Source organism: Gymnogyps californianus, chromosome 23, assembly GCF_018139145.2.
Source record: "Gymnogyps californianus isolate 813 chromosome 23, ASM1813914v2, whole genome shotgun sequence".
In the NCBI taxonomy this organism is placed as follows: domain Eukaryota; kingdom Metazoa; phylum Chordata; class Aves; order Accipitriformes; family Cathartidae; genus Gymnogyps; species Gymnogyps californianus.
In genome coordinates, this window is record NC_059493.1 from 1,015,926 (window position 1) to 1,026,155 (window position 10,230).

The 10,230-nt window shown below is 65.3% G+C and overlaps 1 protein-coding gene and 1 long non-coding RNA gene across 3 annotated transcripts; one reads left to right on the forward strand and one right to left on the reverse strand.

Annotated features, from left to right (window-relative positions):
* The first annotated feature begins 53 nt into the window (after positions 1-53).
* Positions 54-2,551, forward strand: LOC127025356 (uncharacterized). The gene is made up of 4 exons (XR_007767659.1): positions 54-370; positions 463-531; positions 890-1,009; positions 2,372-2,551. It is a non-coding gene; the product is annotated as an uncharacterized LOC127025356 (long non-coding RNA).
* Positions 2,552-7,505: 4,954 nt separating this feature from the next.
* On the reverse strand, positions 7,506-8,600 carry PURB (purine rich element binding protein B). Of its 2 annotated transcripts, XM_050910281.1 has the most exons (2): positions 8,573-8,600; positions 7,506-8,509 (listed from the first exon to the last, which is right to left on the reverse strand). In XM_050910281.1, the coding sequence occupies exons 1-2, from the start codon at positions 8,598-8,600 to the stop codon at positions 7,557-7,559; spliced, it is 981 nt and encodes a 326-aa protein (XP_050766238.1). In that variant the 3' UTR covers positions 7,506-7,556. The 2 variants fall into 2 exon arrangements, with proteins under 2 accessions (XP_050766238.1, XP_050766237.1); XM_050910280.1 differs by having other exon boundaries at positions 7,506-8,600.
* Positions 8,601-10,230: the final 1,630 nt, after the last annotated feature.

Below are 10,230 nucleotides of genomic sequence, written 5' to 3' on the forward strand. Positions count from 1 at the left end.
GCCGTTGGCGGGTCCTGCCGCGCCTGTCCGGTCGTGGGCCGGGGTCTCCCCGAGCCGCGGAGCTCGGCTCCTGACAGGGCTCGGCCGTCCCCGGGGCCCACGGCCTCAGGGCCGCTCCACACACCCCGGGTATCGCCGCCTCACCTCTCCCCTCCGCCTCATTCGGCGGAGGACGGAGCTTCCCACCGGCTCCCCGTCCGGCCCCGGCCCTGTCATCCCCCCCACGGCCGACTGAAGGGCTTGGGCCTGAGGCGCAGCCTAGCAAAACTTAAACCTCGGTTACAAACTGCTGCGCTCGGCCCAGCCAGGCCGCTGCCTTGTGCCGGCTCGGTGCCTGGAGCAGGCAGCTGCCGGTGTGGGCAGCACAGAGGTGAGGGGAATCCTTCCCCGGTGATGCCGAGGCCCGGTGGTGGTGGCTCGGCCGAGCGGGTTCCTTTGAGTCCTTCCCTGTGTGTTTTTCAGGAAATCCAGAAATAAAGGCTGGTCCTGCCCCGTAGGATAAGAAGGGATAAGAAGGGCAGCGGCAGCGAGGTAACACAGACCGTCCCCGCAGCCCCCTCAGCCCCGGGGGGGTGGATTTGGGGCCGGGGCTGAGGGCACGGGGCAGGGGGGGGGACGTTGAGAGGCAAAAGGGACCGTCACTGGTAACGGCAGGGATAAAATATGGCCAAAAAAAAAAAAGCTCCCAAAAATTCCTGGTCCGGACCGTCGCGGGGCAGGGGAGGGAGAGCTGGTGGTGTGTTAGGGAAGAGCGTGTCACGGGAAATAAAAACTCTTAGTTTCTCGTAATGAGCCCATTCCAGCATCAAATCGAACCCGATTTACGCGACAAGGTTAATTTTATAAGAGCAACTTTGGATTTTGGAGAGCGAGGGTCGATAACTAACAGGAGCAGCTTCGGGAGCTTAACAGGCCCTCACACGGCGGAGCCTCTGCCTCGGGATGGTGGAAGGAGCTCCGGAGCCTGCCCTGCCCCTTGGCTCCCCCGAGGGAGGAGACGATGGAGCAGGTAGGGGAGCACCGGGCCGGGGAGGAGGAGGAGGAGGAGAGGAGGGAGATGAGGAAGGCACCTCTGCACTGTCACCCTGGGTGTCCCGGGTGCCTGGGCTCACACCCCACCCCGTGCCTCAGTTTCCCTCCAGCACCGGGCAGGGCGTGGGGGACACCGGGCAGGGTGTGGGGGACGCCGCGCAGCCCCTTCCCCTCGCTGCAGCTGCCGTGGCGGAGCTCAGGGGTGCCCGGGTGACCCCGCTGCGGGCAAGGAGCTGGGGGCCCCGAGCCCCCCCGGCCCCACAGCTGCTCCCGGTCCCCCCTGCCCGCACCGGAGGGAATGCTGCCTGCACCTGCCTGCAAGGCAGCAACTGCCGCAGGCGCCTGCTGCCTATCCGGGGCCCCCCCAGCTGTCCCCAGTGCTCCCCCCGCAGCCCCCCGGCTCTGTCTGTGGCGGGGGGCCGGAGCAGCTGCCTACGCCAGCATCCGGGGGACGTGCGGGATGGGGTCCCCGGGGACGCTGCCAGCTGCTCCCTGAGGGACAAGGGATCCCGGTCGGAGGGGATCCGGTCCCCCAGGGATGGGGTCAGGCCAGGCCCCGGCTGCCTGCAGCGCCGGAGACAGGCGGCGGCAAGGCTGCGGTGCCGCGGCGGCGGCGGCTCATGCGCAGGCGGCTCCCGCTCGTGTCCTCAGATGAGCCCGTGCCCGCAGGGAGCCGCAGAGCTAAATGCGGCGCGGGCTGCGGCGCCTGTGTCGCCGCACGGGCGGCCGAGCGCGGGCCTGCCTCGCTGCCGCCGGCGGCACGGGACTGCCGACACCCTGCCCGGCACGGTGGTGAACACGCCACGCAGCCGTGTGCGCGGCGCACACGCCTTACACACGCCTGCGCGCACGCCTTACGCCTGCGCACATGCCACGCGTGAGCCGTGACCCACGCAACACGCATGTGCCGTGCCGAAACCCTCCTCCCTCCCCACGGTGCCGATCCCTTGCGCCCCCCAACTCCCCGCGGTGCCCCCCCCCGCAGCTGCCCCCGGCTCCGGGGACCCCCTTGGGGACAGGGCCCTGCTTGGCGACACGGTGACCCTCAATGCGCCGGCGCTGGGGACCCCCGCGTGCCCCCTCTGTGCCACCCCAAACCCTCAGGACACCTACGTGTGTCCCCTCTTTGAGCCCAAGGGTCCCCAAGACACCCCCACAACGCCACGGGGCCACCGCTGACCCTGCCCACCCCATCCCTTACCGAGACGGTGGCACCGGTGAGGACCCCCCCCGCCGCCCCGATCCCCCCCCAAGGAGCGAAACGGGGCCGGGCTGGGTTTTTCATTCACTTTTCCGCATACTTTTTATTTGTTACAAACATACAATTCTTTAAATATAGACTTGTAAAACTCCATTTGCAAAAATCTGCTACGGTAAGGAGTGCTCGCTAGCATGAGGAGTTCGTCACGTCGGGCGTCGTCTTTGCTAGTGGTAAAATCCAGGACCTGCCTTCGGCAACCGCCGGCCGCTCCCCGGCGTCTCCCGAAGCCGCCCCGCCGGCCGCAGAGGAAGGGAGAGGCGGGGGGGACGGGGGGGGACGGGGGGGACACACGGGACCCCCCCGCCCCCCCCCCAGGCGCCGGCAGCCCCGCGCTGGGCCGCCTAAAGTGCATGGTTTGCTTTATTTTTTGTTTTTCTTTCATTAAAAAAATAAGAGGAATAAAACTTTCTTCTTTCGTCAAGGTACTTCGGGGTGAACGTTTTGGTCTCTCAGCAGATATTGGCCGAAGCCAGTCCCGGCCCCGGCGGCTCGCGGAGGAGGATCCGGTGCTCTCCCGCGCCGATGTTTTTACCAACCGGCCGGTACGTTTCCACCTCTGCCCGGGGCGAACGGCGTGCCGGGACGGGAGAGCCGCCCGTGCCAGACCCGCTCTCGGCCGTTGCATCGGCGTCGGCGCTGCTCCGAAGCCAGAAATCCCCGGGGCCTCTTACCCGCCGGCAACGCCCTGGTTTCGAGGCCTCGATGCCACCGGCAACGCCCAAACCGCCTTCGGCGGGAGCAGACGCCGAGCGCAGTGCCAGGGAGACGCCGGCGCGGGGGCTCCGAGGTCTCGCCTACGACCGCCAGCCCAGGATCGCCACCGCCGCGGTGAGAAGCTGCCGACGCCGGTGCCGCGCTCTTCACCGGCCGTTCCTCTCCCGTCTCGCCTTGATCCGAGATCCGTTCCGGCGCCTGGATTCGGGCTCTGACGCCGACGCACCAAACACCAGCTCCGCTTGGCACAGGCACCGCCGGCTCAACCGGCTCCGCGAGGAAGAGGAGGGCGACGGCGCCCGCGGCCGAGCCTCGCCCTACGAGGAACATCTCTCCGAGCATCCGCGGAGCTGCCGCGACGCCGTGCTGGTTCGGATTTCCCACCGGGAACCCTCTCCCGGCGAGCGCGGCGGCGAATATCTGCTGAGAGCTCCCTTGTGCATCAGCTCAAGTACCGTCATCACTCGCTCACGCTTCTTTTTTTTTTTCTTTTTTTCTCTTTTTTTTCTTTTTTTTTCCTTTTTTTAAACTTTTTTTCTTTTTTACAAGAGAAGCCGGCGAGGGGGGGGTGGTGGCTGGTTTGTTTTTCTTTTTTTTTTATGAATCACCACCAAGAACCGCCGCTCTCCCCGGCACGGCAGCCCCGGTCACCTCCCCCTGCGTCGTCCTCCGCCGGCAGCGAGGGACCACGAGGGGATTTTCCTGCCCGTGACCCCAAAACGGCTGGAAACAAGGCAGGATAATTCCGATTTTCTTCCATATTTTTCTGTTGGGGGGGAGGAAAAATTGAAGCGGTTTTTCACTTTTAACGGAGCCGCCGCCGGCTCCTGGCTCTCGTCCCGGACGTTTCGGGTATTTACATCGATTTTGGGGCGCTATACAAGATTTACAAGATTTCTTTTTTTTTTTTTTGTACAGCGATAGTCGCGCTCTCAAACCGTCCCTTCCGGGGCAACAGAAATCTGGAAGCTCCACGAATTTGGGATATTTTTTTTTCCCCCCCTTCCGGTTTAAAAGAAAAAAGAAAAAAAAACAAAAAGCCATTTGCCCGTTTTCTACAGAATCCAAACCAAAAAAACCAACCAAATCTCATATATACACACGCGCGCGCGGAGATGTGTATATACATATATATATATATAAGGGAACAACCAAACCCGCCGACCTGCCGCGCACACGCCGCCGCCGCCGAATTCCCCGCGCCCCGACCGCGGGCAGGGGTTTTCGGCGCCGCCGAGCTCCGGTCGGTGGAGAGACGCCGGCACCGGGCAGGAGCCCGGCTTCGGCATAACCGCCGTCCCGCTTTCCTCGGGGAAACGCTCCGCCTGACCCTCGGCGGGGTTGGGGCGGTGGGGGGGGGCTCCCCGCCGGCTCCCCCCGATCTTGGCAGCCCCAGCCCGCCGTCCGCAGGCTTAAACCGACTGAAAAAAAACACCCCAAAACCCCACAAAACCCCAAAATTCACCAAAAAAACCCCAAAACCCCCGCTCCCCCCCTCGCAGAAACCACCCCAGTCCTCGCTCGCGCCCGCGGCTCGTCCGCCTCCCTCTCCCGCTCGCTCTCGCCGGCCGCCGGCAGGTTACCAAAAAAAAACCTATTTTGGTTTTTTTTGCCTGATTTTGATCTTATTTTTTGAAGTTTTGTCTCTTTGCGAAGTTTTGCCGTGAGATTTCTTCCCCCGCCGCGCTCCGCTCTTCTCGCCCGTTCGCTGGGAGGTCAAATGGAGCTGCGGAAAGTTTCGGTACACCGATACGTCGCTTCTCCGGCAGGAGAAAGGTTTCTGGTTGCCAAAGCCAACGCCGGCTGCGGCACCGCGGCCTGGTTTTACCGTTTGGTTGGGTTTTTTTCGGTTGTTTTTTGTTGTTGTTGTTGGGGTTGTGGTCGTTTGTTTTGTTTTTTTTTTTTTGGCGTTATTTGCCTTTTTCCTCTTCCTCGTTATTTCCTAGGCGGCTACTGAGAGCCGAGCTGGGCCGGCGGCGACCCCGCCGCTATCCCGGAGTAGAAAAGTAAGGCTAAATTCCTGCAATTCAGCCAAAAAAAAAAAAAAAAAAAAGAAGAAAGAAGGGAAAAAAAAAAGAATATATATATATTTTTTTATATATATATATATCTATATCTATATATCATCCTCTTCAAAAATAAAAGGAGAGGTACCGCCTGCGTCTTTGCAACCGGCTCCTGGCAGCCGAACGCCGGCAAGTCCATCACCGCTGAGACGCGGAGCCGGGCGTCCCCCGTGGCAGCCGGAGCGGTGGCCGCCGTCTTCCCCGATCCGGAGCCTTCCGCGCGGCGTTTTGTCGGGGGTTTTTTTGTTGTTGTTGTTGTTGTTTGGTTTGGTTTTTTTTGTTTCGTTTCATGGTTTTTTTTGTTTTCTCTCTCTCCTCCGCGGCAAAGAACCGAAGGCGCGCGAACGCAAAACCGGACCGATGGGTGGATACAGCAGGAGGTCACCGGGAAGAGCTGCCTTAGGGTACAAAATACAGTACGGACGCGGTTCGGACATCGAGATAAAAGACTATTGCTCCCGTGTGAGTGAGGAAACCCAGTCCTTTGCGACGGAGAAGAATTAAAAACGGGATAAACGGAAGAAATTCGCCTTAAAAATCCCTTTAAAAAGAGCTACGGAGGCGGGGAAGGGCGGGATGGGGTTCGGAGGACGGACGGACAGACGGACGGAACGGCCGTTGTTTCCCTCCCCCCCCCGGCTCTGCTGGGTTTCGGGGGGGGCGAGGACGGGGACGGCGTCGGCGGCCGTCCCTTCCCCTGCCTCGCGAAGACGAGTCGCTGCCGGCCGTTCCGCGCTTCCCAATAAATACGGAGCGAGCGGAGAGAGGGAGACGCCGGGATCCGCGACAATAAATTAAGGAGGCAGCTGAGACGGGCGGGCGCAGGCTCCCAAAAACCAGCGGGGGAAAAAAAATGGATTGAAAAAGAAAAAAAAAAAACAAACCCCAAAAGTCCTAAAAGTGGAGAAGCCGTCGGCCGAGGAGACCTGAAACTTTGGAATGAAGAGCGACGAACCCCGTGCAGTTCAGAGTTCCTGGGATAACGTGGCTAAAAAAATACCTTTCTGGAAAGGGCAGGATTGAGCCGATTTAGCTAAAAAAGAAAAAAAAAAGGAAAAAAAAGGGGAAAAAAAAAAAAAAAAAAGACCATTTGAGAGTGGAAAAATCCATTTAATGCGAGAGGTGATGGCTGGAGGGAGCCGCTGGCTCCGGCGCGGCTGGCCGAGGCGGCAGAGCCAGTCCCTGCTGGTACGGCCAGCTGGTAAAGAAAAAATAAAATAATAATAGAGGGGAAAAAAAAAACCCAGCAAACCCCCAAAAATCCCCAAAACCCCAAAACCACCAACACCGAAGGCCCCGGCTGCCGGGGTGCGGAGTCCCGCCGGTGCTACCGAGCCGCCGCCGCCGCCGTCGTCGTCTCCGCCGGCGTGAGGTACTGAGGAACGGCGGCGAGTTGGTTTTGCTAAAGAAAACAAAAAAAATCCGGGTGAAGAGGAGAAGGGGCGGATTGCGGCGCCCGACGATCCCGGTGCCGCCGCCGGTGGAAACGGTGAAGGGGAAGGAAACCTGAGCGGGCCTTCCCGGTACGGAGCCGGCGCTCGCCGGAGGCCGCCTTATTTGGAGAGAAAAGGGAAGATCTCGCGCCCCGTCGAGCTTTCCTTGTGCTTTGTGCCTGCGTGAACCTGCCTCTCTCGGCGACCCGAGGGGGGGGGAAAAAAAGGAGGGGGGGGGGAAATAGCGACAGATCATCAAAACCGAGAAAGTCTTCCTTAATTTCCAGGAACCCGCCAGCTTCGCGCCGGCTCGGGCGCAGGTTCCGGTTCGGGCGCCTGGAGTTTAGCAGTTTGCATCCCAAAAAAAACCAAAAAAGAGGAAAAAGGAGGAGGAGGGGGAAAAGGCGGGGGGGGAGCAAAAAAAGGACAATAAAGGGAAAAATGAAAGAAGAGAGAACGGACGTTGGTCCAGATGCGGCCCCCCGCCCCGGCTCTCGCTTCCGAAAGCTCCCGCTCGCCGGCTCCGTCGCTCTCTTCCCCTCCCCCCCCCTCCGCCCCGGTTCCTCTTCCGCCGGCGAGGCTTTCGGCGCGTGGCGGCTCTCCCTCCGCGCACCGGGATGCTGGTTTCGATGGTGGCGGGGCACCGCGTCGGCACGGGCCGGCCTTTGGGAGAGGAGAGGGGGTCCGGGCGGTGTGTCGTTCTCTCCTCCCCCCCCCTCGACCCCCCCCCCCCAAAAAAGCAGCGGAGGGGGGTGCCGGCGGCGGGTCCCCCACGGTGGGTGGGGGGACAGTGGTGGCTCGTCCCGGCGGTGGCGGGGGGGGTGCGGGAGCGCGGAGGAAGGAGGGCCGCGTCGGCGTCGCGGTCGGGCCGGTTTCTCTCTCGCTCTCTCCGGTGGCGGGGGGGGGGGGGTTGGGGGGGGTTCGGGGACCCCTTCGCCCCGTCGTAGGGTGGGTGGGGGGGAGAAGGGGGGCCCGGGGGGGATCGGGGAGGGGGTTGTAGTGGGTGGGGGGGGAGGGGGGGCCGGCGGCGGGGTTCAGGGCAGGGGAGGCTCAGTCGTCGTCCACGTCGTCGCCGTCGGAATCGTCGCCGGCGCCGCTGCCGCTGCCGGGACCCGGCGGTCCGGCGCGTCGGTCGTAGAGCTTGTCCCGCTGCCGTTCCTGGATGTCGCGCATCTCCTCGGCGTAGCGGCAGAAGGCGCCGCCGAACTTGGCCCAGGCCTTGTAGGGGACGGTGATGGCGTTGCGGTAGGACGGCTTCACCTCGCTCACCCGCAGGAAGACGCCGTACTTGTTGCAACCCACGTCGAAGAAGAAGCGCTTGGAGTCCACGGTGATGGAGGTGCCCTCGGGCAGCTCCCCGTAGAGCCCCCCGCCGCCCGGCCCGCCGCCCCCGGGGCCGCCCAGCTCGTCCTCCTCGCCCCCGTAGTCGTCGATCAGCTTGGCCAGGGCGTCGCGGAACTCGATCAACCCCTGGGCGGGCAGGGCGATGGTCTGGCCGCTCTGCAGCCCGGGGGGGCCGCCCGGGAAGCCCCCCGGCCCACCGGGGCCGCGGTTGACGGTCTGGCGGATGCGGAGGAAGCGTCCGCGCTGGTTCTCCTTCAGGTCCAGGTAGTACTTGCGGTTCTCCCGCACCAGGAACTCGCTCTTGAGGGCGCGGCGGGGGCCGGGACCGGCGCCGTCCTCGCCGGGGGGGCCGGCGGCCTGGGCCAGCTGCTCGGGGCTGGAGGGCCCCAGCTGGGCGTAGTGCTCGATGAAGTCGCCCAGGTAGTCGCGGAACTCGGCGGCCACCGCCATGGAGAGCGTGAGGCGGCTCTTGGAGCCGCCCGCCCCCACCTCGGCGATCTTGAGGAACCGGCCCTTGGCGTTCTGCTTGACGTCCAGGTAGAACCGCTTGTTCTGGATGTCCAGCCGCTTCGAGGCCAGCTCCTGCGTCTCCTGCTCCGGGCCCGCCCCGCCGCCGCCGGACCCCCCGCCGGACCCGGTCCCGCCGCCGCCGCCGCCGCCTCCTCCTCCTCCTCCTCCGCGGGCGGTCGCGAACCCGCCGCTGCCGCTGCCGCTGCCGCCGCGCTCGCTGCCGCTGTCCCCGTCCGCCATCTTGTCCGCCCGCCCGCCCCGCGCCGGCCCTTCCGCGCGCGCCGCCCCGCTTCCGGCGCGCGGCCCCGCGCCCCGCCCCGCCCCTCTGCGACAGGGGTGACGTCACCGCCGCACTCCGCCGTCGCCGCCCGCCCCCTCCCGCGTCACGTGGCGCGGGGAAGGCTCCGCCCGCCGCGTCCCCGCGCGCCCTCTGCCGCCGCCGGAGCCACGCCCCCGCCGCCGGAGCCCCGCCCCGCGGGCGGGCCGCGCTCGGGGATAAGCCCCGCCCCCCGGTTGAGCCCCGCCCGCGGGCCCTCCCCCTTCCGGGCGTGCCGTTCCCTTAGGCGCAGAGCCGTGACGTCACCGGCAGCCCCGCCGCTCCCGGCTGTCAGTCACGGCCGCCGCAGCCCCCATTGGCCGGACGGTGATTTTTCCCCCCCCCCAGGGCCCCGCCCCCTCCGGCCTGGGAGGATGCATGACGTCATGCCGACCACCCTGACATCACCAGCAGCACAGGGGGGGCCACAGCAGGGATCCGGCAGTCTCCGGGTCCTGCCTGGGGACCCCCAGGGAACTTTCAGGGACCCCCCCGGGGCCCTCCTGCACCTCTGGGGCCCCATGGTGACCTGCGGGATCCCCCCCCCCCCCCCCCCGGGGACCCCCCAGAGCCTCCAGGCCCCCCCCGACCCCCCCCCAGCACCCCCCAGCCGGGGGCTTCTCCGAGACGCAGCAGCTGGGAGAGCCCCGGCCCCGCGGGGGGCTGGCACCCACGGCACAGGTTCACCTGGAAGGTGCCGAGCTGGGGTGGGGGGGGGAACAGGACCCCCCCCCCCCCCCCCCAACCACCATCGTCCGGAGAGCTCTGACCACGACACGCGTTGCGTGCGGCACCGCCGGCTCTGCCGGGGCCACCCAGAGAGCGTCAAAAGCCACCGCACCCCAAGGGCGTCCCGAGAAGCGGCTGCGGAGCCGGCGGTTCCTGCGACCACGGGGATTTGGGTTCTTTTTTTTTTCTTTTTTTTGAGGACAAACGCCTGCCCGGGGAGGGGGCGGGGGGGTGTGAGGGCGGGGAGCCACCTCACGAGGAAGAACACAAGGAACCCGCGGCCGCTCGGCCGCGCCCCGACCCCCGGCAGGCGCGGGAGGAGGCGGAGAGCAGGGGGTGGGGGCGACCGCGCCCGAGCAGCCCCACCTCCCGCCCCGGTGACACGGCCGTGGCAGCTGGGGGGGGGGGGGGGGGGGAAAGCAGTGGCCGGGGGCTACCTGGTGTCAGAAGCCCCCCCCGAGATCCACCTCGGCCATGTGGGGAGGCCGCTCCGGAGCACTGCGTCCAGTTGTGGGCCCCCCCAGTACGGATGGACAGACAGACAGACAGACAGAGCCCCCCTCCACCCCCCACCCCAGGGTGCAGAGCTGGGGGTGGGGTGCAGCCCAGACCTGGGGGGGGGGGGGGGGGGGGGCACACCTTGGGGGGGGGCTGTGATCCTCCTTGGAGTCTGTGGGGGGAACCCAGCCCCTCCTCTCAGCGGGTGGGGGCATATTTTGGGGAGGGGTCCCCCCAAGCGGGCTTTGCTTCTGGAGCCCCCCAACAGTCACACTCCAGGGCCCCCCCCCCCCCCCCCATTCCCAGCACCCACCCCCAGGGCAGAGA